The sequence below is a fragment of the Anolis sagrei genome, chromosome 1 (assembly GCF_037176765.1).
Source record: "Anolis sagrei isolate rAnoSag1 chromosome 1, rAnoSag1.mat, whole genome shotgun sequence".
In the NCBI taxonomy this organism is placed as follows: domain Eukaryota; kingdom Metazoa; phylum Chordata; class Lepidosauria; order Squamata; family Dactyloidae; genus Anolis; species Anolis sagrei.
The window spans coordinates 508,478-521,970 of NC_090021.1; the positions used below are offsets into that span (position 1 = coordinate 508,478).

The 13,493-nt window shown below is 46.9% G+C and overlaps 1 protein-coding gene across 1 annotated transcript in view; it reads right to left on the bottom strand.

Annotated features, from left to right (window-relative positions):
• Positions 1-13,493, bottom strand: part of CAD (carbamoyl-phosphate synthetase 2, aspartate transcarbamylase, and dihydroorotase) — a 66,010-nt gene that overhangs the window by 51,947 nt on the left and 570 nt on the right. The window contains exons 2-6 of the mRNA XM_067470190.1: positions 8,397-8,536; positions 6,665-6,794; positions 5,218-5,360; positions 4,979-5,120; positions 342-513 (exon numbers count right to left, since the gene is read on the bottom strand). Of these exons, the coding sequence (XP_067326291.1) occupies positions 342-513; positions 4,979-5,120; positions 5,218-5,360; positions 6,665-6,794; positions 8,397-8,536 (727 nt within the window). The remainder of the gene's footprint in view (positions 1-341; positions 514-4,978; positions 5,121-5,217; positions 5,361-6,664; positions 6,795-8,396; positions 8,537-13,493) is intronic.

Consider the following 13,493-nt stretch of genomic DNA (forward strand, 5'->3'; position numbering starts at 1 on the left):
ATAGGAATGTGGAACGAATGCATGTGGAGTGAATGCTGAGCAAATGTGATGTTTCTCCTTGGTGTCTCTGTTATCAAGACAGCTATGATGAAACCAGTACTGGGTCCGTCTGTGTGCCTACGTCTTTCTCTCAAAGTACCTGATGCACCCCCTCCCCACTGTAAACAGATTAAAGGTTGAGATAGTATTCGTGGCATGTGGATGACTCCAGAGACAGGAGAGTGGCAGGACAAGAGCAGGATGGTTTCCATCAAAGCGGGGCCGCCTCCTCCACGAAGCCACCCACATTCTGCCATGTAGCCCCCCTCCCCATAAGTGCCCCCCCCCCCACTCCGGCTCACTTCATCTTGTAGGTCTTGGCCCCGATGGCCAAGGCCAGGAGCTGGTGTCCGAGGCAGATGCCGAAGAGGGGCTTGGGGCTGGGCAGGTCCAGCACGCGGCGCAGGTTGGTCACCGTCTCCTGGCAGAACTGGGGGTCCCCGGGGCCGTTGCTCACAAAGAGCCCGTCGAAGTCTGGGCGCAGAGAAGGAAGAACAGAAAGAGGGCACTGGGTTGGATTCAAGGCACTGCATGGTTGCCTATCTGTGTATGGTGAAATACTATTATAAATAATATAATATAATATAATATAATATAATATAATATAATATAATACAATACAATAATATCATATAATATAAACAATATAAAATAATAACAGTATTTTAATAACAACAATAATAATAATAGTATATTTGCGTGTTCATTTTCCACTACCTTTGCAGGTTTATGATCCCACCAGTTCTTTACTGCTGTAGGTGGTCCTTGAGACATAAGTAATAATAATAATAATAATAATAATAATAATAATAATGGCGGGACGGCAAGGAAACTAGTCCAATGTGGGCGAGACAAAACTACGGTGAGGTGGATCTGGAATTGGTTAAGTGGACAACACAGAGAGTGCTCACTAATGCTTCCTCTTCATCCTGGAAAGAAGTGACAAGCGGAGTGCCACAAGCAGGGTTCCGTCCTGGGCCCGGTCCTGTTCAGGATCTTGATTAATGACTTAGATGAAGGGCTAGAAGGCAGGATCATCAAGTTTGCAGACGGGACCAAATTGGGAGGGAGAGCTAAGACTCCAGAGGACAGGAGCAGAATTCAAAGCGATCTTGACAGATTAGAGAGATGATGGGCCAAAACTAACAAAATGAAGTTCAACAGTGACAAATGCAAGAGACTCCACTTTGGCAGAAAAAACAAAATGCAAAGATACAGAATGGGGGACGATGAGGCCTGGCTGGAGAGCAGGACGTGTGAAAAAGATCTTGGAGTCCTCGTGGGGAGGAAGGTAAACATGAGCCAGGAATGTGATGTGGCGGCAAAAAAAGCCAATGGGATTTTGGCCTCAGGCATCAAGAGGAGCCTAGTGTCTAGATCTAGGGAAGTCCTGCTCCCCGTGTTCTATTCCGCCTTGGTTAGACCACTTTACCTGGAATATTGTGTCCAATTCTGGGCACCACAATTCAAGAGAGATATTGACAAGCTGGAATGTGTCCAGAGGAGGGCGACTCAAATGATCAAGGGTCTGGAGAACAAGCCCTATGAGGAGCGGCTTAGGGAACTGGGCATGTTTAGCCTGAAGAAGAGAAGGCTGAGAGGAGATATGAGAGCCATGTATAAATATGTGAGAGGAAGCCACAGGGAGGAGGAGGGAGTAAGCTTCCTTTCTGCTTCCCTGGAGACTAGGACGCAATGAAACAATGGCTTCAAACTCCAAGAGAGGAGATTCCATCTGAACATGAGGAAGAACTTCCTGACTGTGAGAGCCGTTCAGCAGTGGAACTCTCTGCCTTCCCCGGAGGGAGTATGGTGGAGGCTTCTTCTTTGGAAGCTTTTAAGCAGAGGCTGGATGGCCATTTGTCAGGGGTGATTGGAATGCAATATTCCTGCTTCTTGGCAGAATGGGGTTGGACTGGATGAGGGCCCATGAGGTCTCTTCCAACTCTTTGATTCTATGATTCTATGACGGAAAGCAGGGCCTCCCGGAGGATCTTAATCTCCGTAGTGGTTCACAGGGAGAGATGTGTTCGAACAGGTGAATTGGGCCGGGGCCGTTTAGGGCTTGATAGGCCAAGGCCAGCACTTTGAATGGTGCCCCGTAGCAAACGGGCAGCCAGTGGAGCTGGCATAACATGGGAGTCCTTGCTACCTATTGTTATTGTTATGGCTGTTTTAAAGCTAATTGTATTGTTTTTAATCTATTTCTGTAAACCGGTATACAAGTAAAATAAAAAAATAAAAAAATAAAAACAGGGGAACTCCAGACAGCAAGCAATCAAGGGCCAGTTCACCCCTCACAAACAGAGGGTGCCTCCAGGCAACAAAGGCCATGCTACCTCCATGCAGAGACCCTCACTGATTGACTTTACAGCTGCAAGGTTACTCAATGCTATTCAAGCTTGCTAACTGCAACATTGACACTTGCTGCAAACAGACAAGGGTTTTTCTTCTTCTTCTAATAATAATAATAATAATAATAATAATAATAATTTATTTGGTAGTATACAAAACTACCAAATAAATAAATAAATAAATAGTTCAACAGTGACAAATGCAAGATACTCCACTTTGGCAGAAAAAACGAAATGCAAAGAGACAGAATGGGGGATGATGAGGCCTGGCTCGAGAGCAGGACGTGTGAAAAAGGTCTTGGAGTCCTCGTGGACAACAAGTTAAACATGAGCCAGGAATGTGATGTGGCGGCAAAAAAAGCCAATGGGATTTTGGCCTGCATCAATAGGAGCATAGTGTCTAGATCCAGGGAAGTCATGCTCCCCATGCTCTATTCTGCTTTGGTTAGACCACTTTACCTGGAATATTGTGTCCAATTCTGGGCACCACCATTCAAGAGAGATATTGACTAAGCTGGAATGTGTCCAGAGGAGAACGACTCAAATGATCAAGGGTCTGGAGAACAAGCCCTACGAGGAGCGGCTTAAGGAGCTGGGCATGGGATTTTGGCCTGCATCAAGAGGAGCCTAGTGTCTAGATCTAAGGAAGTCCTGCTCCCCATGCTCTATTCCGCTTTGGTTAGACCACTTTACCTGGAATATTGTGTCCAATTCTGGGCACCACAATTCAAGAGAGATGTTGACTCTAAGCTGGAATGTGTCCAGAGAAAGAGGGCGACTAAAATGATCAAGGGTCTGGAGAACAAGCCCTATGAGGAGCGTCTTAAGGAGCTGGGCATGTTTAGCCTGAAGAAGAGAAGGCTGAGAGGAGATATGATGAGAGCCATGTATAAATATGTGAGAGGAAGCCACAGGGAGGAGGAGGGAGCAAGCTTGTTTTCTGCTTCCTTGGAGACTAGGACGCAAGGGAACAATGGCTTCAAACTACAAGAGAGGAGATTCCATCTGAACATGAGGAAGAACTTCCTGACTGTGAGAGCCGTTCAGCAGTGGAACTCTCTGCCCCGGAGGAAGTGTGGTGGAGGCTCCTTCTTTGGAAGCTTTTAAGCAGAGGCTGGATGGCCATTTGTCAGGGGTGATTTGAATGCAATATTCCTGCTTCTTGGCAGAATGGGGCTGGACTGGATGATGGCCCAGGAGTTGGTCTCTTCCCACTCTAGGATTCTAAGAACTTCCTGGCTGTGAGAGCCGTTCAGCAGTGGAACTCTCTGCTCCGGAGTGTGGTGGAGGCTCCTTCTTTGGAAGCTTTGAAACAGAGGCTGGATGGCCATCTGTCAGGGGTGCTTTGAATGCAATGTTCCTGCTTCTTGGCAGAATGGGGTTGGACTGGATGATGGCCCAGGAGGTCTCTCCCAACTCTTTGATTCTAGGATTCTATGATTCTAAATAAATAATAATAATGATAATAATAACAATAATAATCTTTATACCCTGCCACCATCTCCCCAAAGGGGACTCAGAGCAGCTTACATGAGGCCAAGCCCAGTGATGCATTACAGCAGGGGTCCACAAACTGTTTAAACAGAGGGCCAGGTCACAGTCCCTCAAACTGTTGCAGGGCCGGATTATAATTTGAAAAAAAATAATGAATGAATTCCTATGCGCACTGCACAGATCTTATTTGTAGTGCAAAAAACACTTAAAAACCATACAATAATTAAAATGAAGAACAATTTTAAGAAATATAAACTTATTAGTATTTCAATGGGAAGTGTGGGCCTGCTTTTGCCTGATGAGATAGCATTGTTGTGGTTGTTGTGTGCTTTCAAGTCGTTTTAGACTTAGGCTGACCCTGAGTGAGGGCCGGGTAAATGACCTTGGAAGGCCGTATCTAGCCCCCGGGCCTTCATTTGAGGACCCCTGCATTACAGCAAAATAAAATATAAACAACAAAATAACATCACAATAAAATAAATAAGCCATTCAAGTAAAAAAAAGTGCAAAATAACATAATGGAAAATCAAACACAGTGGGTGGGCAACATGACAAAACTCTGAATGAGATAGCAATGAAAAAGGTGTATTTGTGGGGGAGGAGACACCCTGGACATTATTCCACAGGTGTATATACACACTCCACTTGCCTCACTCATAACAGAACCTCTGAAAATGCTGTCAGCCACAGATGCAGGCAAGACGTCAAGAGAGAATGCATCTGCAACATGGCCAGACTGCCCGAAAAATTCACAGCAACCCATTGATGCCAGCCATGAAAGCCTTCGACAACACATTTACAGCTTCTTCTTCCTCACTACTCCGAGTAGTAACTCTCCAACACACTCTCCAAACCACTCTCCATCCCCCATCAACTCTCACCAAAACTTACTCAGTGTAACTACAAGCTATATACTATTCCCATTGTATTAACCACCACACCCTAATGACAGTGGCTGAACTCTTTCACTGGTGGTCAGGCCAGAGGCGTTATCTCTGCTCTCATTTGAGAAAATGGCAGGTAATTCCAAATCCCGACAAAGCCCAGAGTTGAGGAAGGGCCTGGGGAGACCCTTTGCCCGCTCTGCTCACCTGCGCTGTCCAGGGGGTGGTCCCAAGGCACCACCTGCACGGCCGCACCACGTTCGCAGAAGCACCGAATCTGGTTGTACTTCAGGCCACAGTCGATTGCCATGATCCGCGGGGATCCTCCCGGGTTGAAGAGGCGGGGCTCCTGTGAGGGAGATTCGGGGAGAGGACGGTCCGGAGGGTCACCTTTGGGCCCCATTTGGAGACACCCCCCCCCCCCGCTCCACATTCCCCGCTCCTACCTGCACCGAGACCTCCTTCACCAGGTGCCTCTGGTTGGGGTCCTCGAAGGGCAGGTGCGGGCTGTGTTGGCCCTCCGGCACCAGGCGGCCCAGCAGAGTGCCCTTCTCCCGGATCCTCTTGGTCAGTGCCCGCGTGTCCACTCCTGTGGGAAATGGGGAAGTTGTTGAAGCTGTTTGCAATATGGAATGTAGATTTCAAAGTATGTATGTATGTTTGTGCCAAGCGTATTCCTGTGTGGAAAGAGTTAACTGAATCATGGAGGGAACGGCATTCCTAGAGAGGTCATAAATCAAGTGTATAGAACTAATGGAGGCAGTGTTGTGCGTCGTACTCATACTTCACTCTGGAATGCAAGAGGTGTGGACTAGTACTGATAACAGAATTCATGTGTTCACCATGTTACTGTCAGGATTAATTTAGCTATGTATGTGTTTTAAATGTGCTTCTATGTATTGCCAAGATGGATGCTACTGTGATTTAGAAATGCTGTGCAGAATGTTTACACCATGAGGCTGTGATTAAGTGAACTTGAGAAAAGTAAGATAAGGTTTGATCTTGCTGGGAAAAGAAAGGAGTAACCAGTCTCAGCAAGAGAGATAAGCAGATGTGAAGAGGCTTTCGTTTTGACTAGTTCCTCAATTGTAGCTCGCTGTAGTAAGACGTGTCTGATGTGTGTGCTAAGTAAACTTAGTTCCTTTTGTAACTCAAAGCCTGCAGAGTCCTTATTTTGCAACAGTGTCTGCTGATCTAGCATTCCTTCCGCTGGGCATCGTCTGAACTCTGACAGTTACGATCAGACGGTAATAGAAGCAAGTTTACAATGTGCTGAGTGTTAAATAGCTTCTAATGTATATAGCTGTAAAATAAAGTAGTTTACAGCCTAAGGTGGCTGTGATCAATCTGTTTCCTGCCTTGCTGAAACAACAGCAAGAGATACTGCACTGTAAGAGACACTTTACTAATCCAAAATTGTGGCAGACTGGAGGAGTCTTGTCCACCCGCCATCTAGAAAGAGATGGCATATTCGCAGAATGGCAGCTTCGCAGGGAACACGATCTGGCCTGTGTTTGGTTCTCTTTTCCAGGAGAAGGAAGAAGAGAGGAGAATGTATACATGATGGGGAGGAAATGTATATGTGTGCATTAGTGTTGAGTGAAATGAAATTCCCATTTGTTTATGTGTCCAATGTAGCTATAGAGCAGGCATAGACAAACTCGAGCCTTCCAGGTGTTTTGGACTTCAACTCCCACAATTCCCAACAGCCGGTATGTGGGAGTTGAAGTCCAAAACACCTGGAAGGAGGGCCCAAGTTTGCCCAGGCCTGCTCTAGAGTGTGTGTGTCTTTGTTTTTTCTCCGTAAAGTGACTAATACTCTGTCTCATTGTGAACCTCTGTAATGCTTTCTGAGGTATTTACGACTGCCGCGCCTTGAGCCCCTTTATTTACCTTCCAGGCCGGGGACCCCCTGCTCTTGCAGCCACTTGTCCAGGGAGCGGGTGGCACTCCAGTGGCTGGGGTTCCGGGAGCACTCCCCCACAATCAGGGCGGCCGCGTGGATGCGGTGGGACTCAAACCACTGGAATAAAGGGAGGACAGGACACAAAACGCAACACGAATCAGTACACAGGAAGGAACTCTAATACTAATATTGTGCTATGCTCATAATATACTGTATTGTATTTACAAATAACTTGTAAACCGTTCTGAGTCCCCTTCATGTTGAGAAGGGCGGCATATAAATGTGATATTTATTAAACCTTTAAGCACAGAGGCACACTTGAGGCAGATGTAATGAACCATAAACGAAAGAAGTTTATTGAATAGAACAGGAATAATGCAGGTATTAAGCTTGGCTGTTTCAGAGATTTGTCTTGAAAGCGTGTAGTTACATAAACAGTTTATTTATTTACTTATTTATTGACAGTATTGATATTCCACCCTTCTCACGACGCAGGGGACACAGAGCAGATCACACTGCATACAGACATGGCAAACATTCAATGCCATAGACACACAATATATATAGACAGAGACACAGAGGCTATTTAACTTTCCAGCTAGAGGAGGGTATGCTTTTTGAATTCCGGCCACTGGGGGAGCTGTCGCTTCACTGTTCACTTGTGACACCGATGGAGTACTTCCTCATTCCTTTGCGCGCTGCTGGAGTTTTTTATATGGTGTCGTAAATTAGTTAAATTAGTCCCCCTGCATAAATGGTACCTAAATTTCCTACTTGACAGATGCAACTGTCTTTCGGGCTGCAAAGGTCGACAGCAAGCTTGACAAATGGCTGGAAGCTCACTCTGTCGAACTAACGACCTTTCGGTCAGTAGTGATTTCAATGCACCTGACTCCCAACCAGCTGCGCCACAACCCGGCAAATAAATGAATAAATAAATAAATCCTATCAGCCTCTTTCCAAATCCAGCATAGCTAATTGAGGAAGACACTTAGCAGCACTCCAGCCACATTTGGAGTCATGAGAGGGGCAGAGGGGCCTGCATTCTCAGGTGGAGGGCAAGGGGGTCTTGTAAACGGAGTACAGCAGCACACCTGGGCACCTGTTTTGTCTGATTCTGTGGCTACTGACATCTATAGAGGTATGATGGCGGTCAAGAAGGAGGAGTAGGTATACCTGTGGAATAATGTCCAGGATGGAAGGAAAGGACCATTGTGAGTTGGACTAGAGTGAAGAGTGCAATTAGCAAGCTTGCTTGACTACCATCGGATCCTCTGAAGATGCCATCAGCCACAGATGCAAGCACAACGTCAGGAGAAAATGCTGCTAGAACACGGAAACCCCAGTCATTCCAGCCGTGAAAGCCTTCGACGATACATCGCACCACTAATTCCAGAGTATAGAACAGGCCTGGGCAAACTTGGGCCCTCCCTCCAGGTGTTTTGGACTTCAGCTCCCATAATTCCTAACAGCCTACCGGCTGTTAGGAATTATGGGAGCTGAAGTCCAAAACACCTGGAGGGAGGGCCCAAGTTTGCCCAGGCCTGGTTAAAATGAAGGGGTATTGCCCAATGGGAGACCCACAATGACTTGTGTGTGTAAATAGAGATGTTGACTAGCTTGATGTTTTCTTGTGGCTCTTTCGCTCCTTCCTCCTTCCCTTTCCCTCTGGCTCTTTCCCGGTCTAGGGATCCCGATGCCCCGCTCCAACTCACTCACCCGGCTGAGGCCGTACTGGTCCGTCTCGTCCGGAGGGACGCCATAGTTGCCCACCAGCGGGTAGGTCAGCACCAGGATCTGGGACTTGTAGGAAGGGTCCGTCAGCGCCTCCGGGTAGCCCACCAGACCCGTCTGGAACACTGCCGGCCCAGAAGAAAGGGGGACAAGAAAGGGGGGGGGGGGTCACATGAAATAAAATTAGTATTATTGTTATAGATCTTTCTGCAACCTCACAGCATAAAACTAAATCTCCCTCTGAGTAAGTAATTAGTTCTTATTTAAGAAATAAGTTTATTTATTTAATTAATTGTGTCAGGAACAACCAGATATTTGTATTATATTTTAAACACACTTTAAACAAGCTTAATTATTATATTTTAAACAAGCTTAAGCGGTTGAGTGGGAAAAGGAAAGGGCCCGAGGCTGTGAGGAATGGTGGGAGTTTGAGTCCAAAAGACCTGGAGGGAGGGCCCAAGTTTGCCCATGCCCGTTCGAGTGCCAGCAGTAGAGGGAATGAGCTTCAGTAGTTACAGTTGCTGCTGGCCGAAGTACTTAGCCTGGCCTTCAAAACAAACACATAGGGAGAGAAAGGAAAGGGCCTGAGGCTGCGAGGAATGCTGGGAGTCGGAGTCCAAAACACCTGGAGGGAGGGCCCAACTTGGGCCATGCCCGTTCGAGTGCCAACAGTAGAGTGAATGAGCTTCAGAAATTGCAGTTGCTGCTGGCCGAAGTACCTAGGCTGGCCTTCAAAACAAACACAGGGAGAGAAAGGAAAGGGCCGGAGGCTGTGAGGAATGGTGGGAGTTGGAGTCCAAAACACATGGGGGAAGGGCCCAAGTTTGCCCATGCCTGTTCTAGTGCCAGCAGTGGGGTGAATGAGCTTCAGCAATGACAGTTGGTGCTGGCCGAAGTACCTAGCCTGGCCTTCAAAACAAACACATAGGGGGAGAAAGGAAAGGGCCAAGGCTGTTAGGAATGCTGGGAGTTGGAGTCCAAAACACCTGGAAGGAGGGTCCAAGTTGGGCCATGCCCGTTCGAGTGCCAACAGTAGAGTGAATGAGCTTCAGAAATTGCAGTTGCTGCTGGCCGAAGTACCTAGGCTGGCCTTCAAAACAAACACTTAGGGGGAGAAAGGAAAGGGCCAGAGGCTGTGAGGAATGGTGGGAGTTGGAGTCCAAAACACCTGGAGGGAGGGGAGACCGACGAAGATGACTGAGACCTGATCTGGAAACAGAGACCTCTTTGCGTCCTCCCCCTCCCCCCCAGGACAGGAAGTTGCAGCACCAGAGCCCCCCCCCCCCTTTGGAGGCCACCTTGGGCCGGGGTCAGAGGGCAAGGAATGGCCATGGGCTGCCCTGCAACAGATAAGGTTGCAAACACAAGCCCAGGGACAAGCTCAGCGCAAGGCCACCACACAAGAGCTCTGCCCTCCCCCAGGTGAGAGGCCAGGTATCAGGTGCCACCTTCGCCCAGGTGACACTTCTCTCCAATTGTGGCCCTATTATTATTATTATTATTATTATTATTATTATGTTTATTATTGTGTTTCTTACCCTTGGCTTCTTCTCTCCCTGCCAACTCTAGGAGTCTATGGCTCCTTCCACACAGCTGCATCAAACCCACATTAAACTGGATTGTATGGCCGTGTGGAAGGGCCCCATGACCCTCTGCTGCCCTCTCCCCAAAGAGCTGGAAGGCCACCTGAGACCCCTCCCACTCCTGCCTTGCGGGGGGGGGGGTTGTTTGTGCCAAGAAGAGCTCCAAGGACCCAGGGGAGGGGCAATGAGCCCACCTTGACCGCCAGGAGAGTGGCTGGCTCGCCTTTCCTTCGGCCAGGTGGACAGGTAGAGTGGGCGTGGTCATTGTGTTGGGCAAGAGAACAGGGATTCCCCCCCCCCCCCAATGCCATTAGGGTCACTGTATTTGGCTGGAAAACAGGGAAGGAAGGAAAGAATGAAGGGAGGAGGAAGGAAGGAAAGGATGGATGGATGGATGGGCAGCAATAATGATACATGGATGAATGAAAGGAAGGAAAGATGTAAGCATAGATGGATGGAAGAAGGAAGGAAGGAAAAGATAGATGGAAAGATGGCAAGATGAAAGGAAAAAAGGATGGATGGAAAGAAGGAAAGAATGAAGAAAGGAGGGAGGGAGGAAAGGATGGATGGAGGGAATGAAGAAGGGAAAATGGATGGAACGAGGAAAGGAGGAAGGAAAGATGTAAGCACAGATAGATGGAAGGAGGAAGGAAAGGACAGATGGAAGGATGACAAGAAGGGAAAATGGATGGAAGGAAGGAAGAAAGGAAATAATGAATGAATGAATGAATGAATGAATGAATGAATAAAGGAGGAAGGAAGGAAGGAAAGAAAGAAAGGATGGATGGAAAGATGGAATGAAGGAAGGCAAGAAGGAAAGATGGATGGGTGAAAGAAGAATGGAAGGAAGGAGGAAGGAAGGAAAGAAAAAAGGAAGGAAGGACGTTAAAGGAGGACTGATGGAAGGAAGGAAAAAGGAAAGAAAGAAAGAAAGAGCCTCCAGTGGGTTGTTCCATGGTGAATTCTTGCTATTTGGTCGTTCTCCAGATTCCTGGGGAGATGGGCAAGGGGACGCTGGGTCTCCCCATAGAGCCCACCCAGAACTTGCCACCATGTATGACGCTCCACACCCTCCAAGGCTTTTGAAGGGTCCATCAAACAGAAATAATAATAATAATAATAATCTTTATTTATACCCCGCCACCCTCTCCCCAAAGGGGACTCGGGGCGGAAAAAGTGTATTTGAGAGGAAGCCAAAAGAGATGGTTTTTTTCTGAAAATAAAGAAAGGATGGATGGATGGATGGATGGAAGGAAGGAAAGAAAGAAAGAAAGAAAGAAAGAAAGAAGGAACCCTAACCCGAATGCATACATCCCACCCAGAAGTTGGCACCATTTATGATGACCCAAGGCTTTAGAAGAGTCAATAAACTAAGGAAAGGATGGATGGAAGGAAAGAGGGTTGGACGAAGAATGGAAGGAAGGAAGGAAGGAAAGAAAGAAAGAAGTCAAGGAGGACTGATGGCAGGAGGGGAGGAAGGATGGAGGGAACGATGGGTGGAAGGAAGGAAAGGTGTAAGCATAGAGTCTTCAAACTTTTTAATCAGAGGGCCAGGTCACAGCCTCTCAAACTGTTGGAGGGCCGGATTATAATTGGAAACAAACATGCATGAATTCCTGTGCACATTACACATCTCTTATTTGTGGTGCAAAAAACACTTTGAAACAATACAATAATTAAAATAAGGAACAGTTTTAATATATATAAACTTATTAGTATCTCAATGGGAAGTGTGGGCCTGCTTTTGGCTGATGAGATGGGACTGTTGTTGTTGCTGTTGTTGTTGTTGTTGTGAGCTTTCAAGTCATTTCAGACTGAGGTTGACCCTGAGCGAGGGCTGCGTAAATGACCTTGGAAGGCCGTATCTGTCCCCCGGGCCGTAGTTTGGGGACCCCTGGCATAGAGGGATGGAAGGAGGAAGGAAGGAAAGGATAGATGGAAGGATTTCAAGAAGGGAAAATGGATGGAAGGAAGGAAAGAATGAAGAAAGGAGGAAGGAAGGAAGAAAAGGGTGGATGGAAGGAAATATGGGTGGATGGAAGAAATATGGAAGGAAGGAAGGAGGAAGAAAGGAAGGAAGTCAAGGAGGATGATGGATGGATGGAAGGAAGGAAGGAAATGCATGGAAGGATGGCAAGAAGGGAAAATGGATGGAAGGAAGGAAGGAAAGAATGAAGAAAGGGGGAAGGAAACGATGGATGGAGGGAAAGATGGATGAAAGAAGAATGGAAGGAAAGAGAGAAGGAGGGAAGTCAAGGAGGACTGATGGAAGGAAAGAAGGAAAGAGGGAAAGAGGGAAGGAAGGAAGAAAAAGATAGGTGGAAGGATGGATGGCAAGAAGGGAAAATGGATGGAAGGAAGGAGGAAGTACAGATGGATGGATGGAAGAAGAGTGGAAAGAAGGAAGGAGGAAGGAATGAATGAAGAAAGGAAGGAAGGAAGGAAGGAAGAAAAGGATGGATGGATGGAAGAAGAATGAAAGGAAGGAAAGAATGAAGAAAGGAAGTAGAGGAGGACTGAAGGAAGGGAGGGAGGGAAATCCAGGGGAGAAAGGAAGGAAAAGATAGGTGGAAGGATGGATGACAAGAAGGGAAAATGGAAGGAAGGAAGAAAGGAAAGAATGAATGAAGAAAGGAAGGAAGGAAGAAAAGGATGGATGGATGGAAGAAGAATGGAAGGAAGGAATGAAGAAAGGAAGTCGAGGAGGACTGATGGAAGGAAGGAAGGAAGGAAGGAAGGAAGGAAGGAAAGGAGGGAGGGAAATCCAGGGAAGAAAGGATGAAAAAGTTAAGTGGAAGGATGGATGGCAAGAAGGGAAAATGGAAGGAAGGAGGAAGTATAGATGGATGGAAGAAGAGTTGAAAGAAGGAAGGAAGGAAGGAAGGAAAGAATGAATGAAGAAAGGAGGAAGGAAGGAAGGAAGAAAAGGATGGATGGAAGAAGAATGGAGAGAAGGAAAGAATGAAGAAAGGAAGTAGAGGAGGACTGAAGGAAGGGAGGGAGGGAAATCTAGGGGAGAAAGGAAGGAAAAGACAGGTGGAAGGATGGATGACAAGAAGGGAAAATGGAAGGAAGGAAGGAAGGAAAGAGGAAGTATAGTGGAAAGAAGGAAGGAGAAAGGAAGGAAGGAAAGAATGAATGAAGAAAGAAAGAAAAGGATGGATGGAAGAAGAATGGAAAGAAGGAAGGAAGGAAGGAAGGAAAGAAGGGAGGGAGGGAAATCCGGGGAGGGGAGGAGGGGGCGGGAAAGAAGGAAGGAGAAAGGAAAGAAAGAATGAATGAAGAAAGGAGGAGGGAAGAAAAGGAGGGATGGATGGATGGAAGAAGAATGGAAAGAAGGAAGGAAGGGAGGGAAATCCAGGGGAGAAAGGAAGAAAAAGATAGGTGGAAGGATGGATGGCAAGAAGGGAAAATGGATGGAAGAAGAGGAGAAAGGAAGGAAAGAATGAATGAAGAAAAGAAAGAAAAGGATGAATAGAAGAAGAATGGAAAGAAGGAA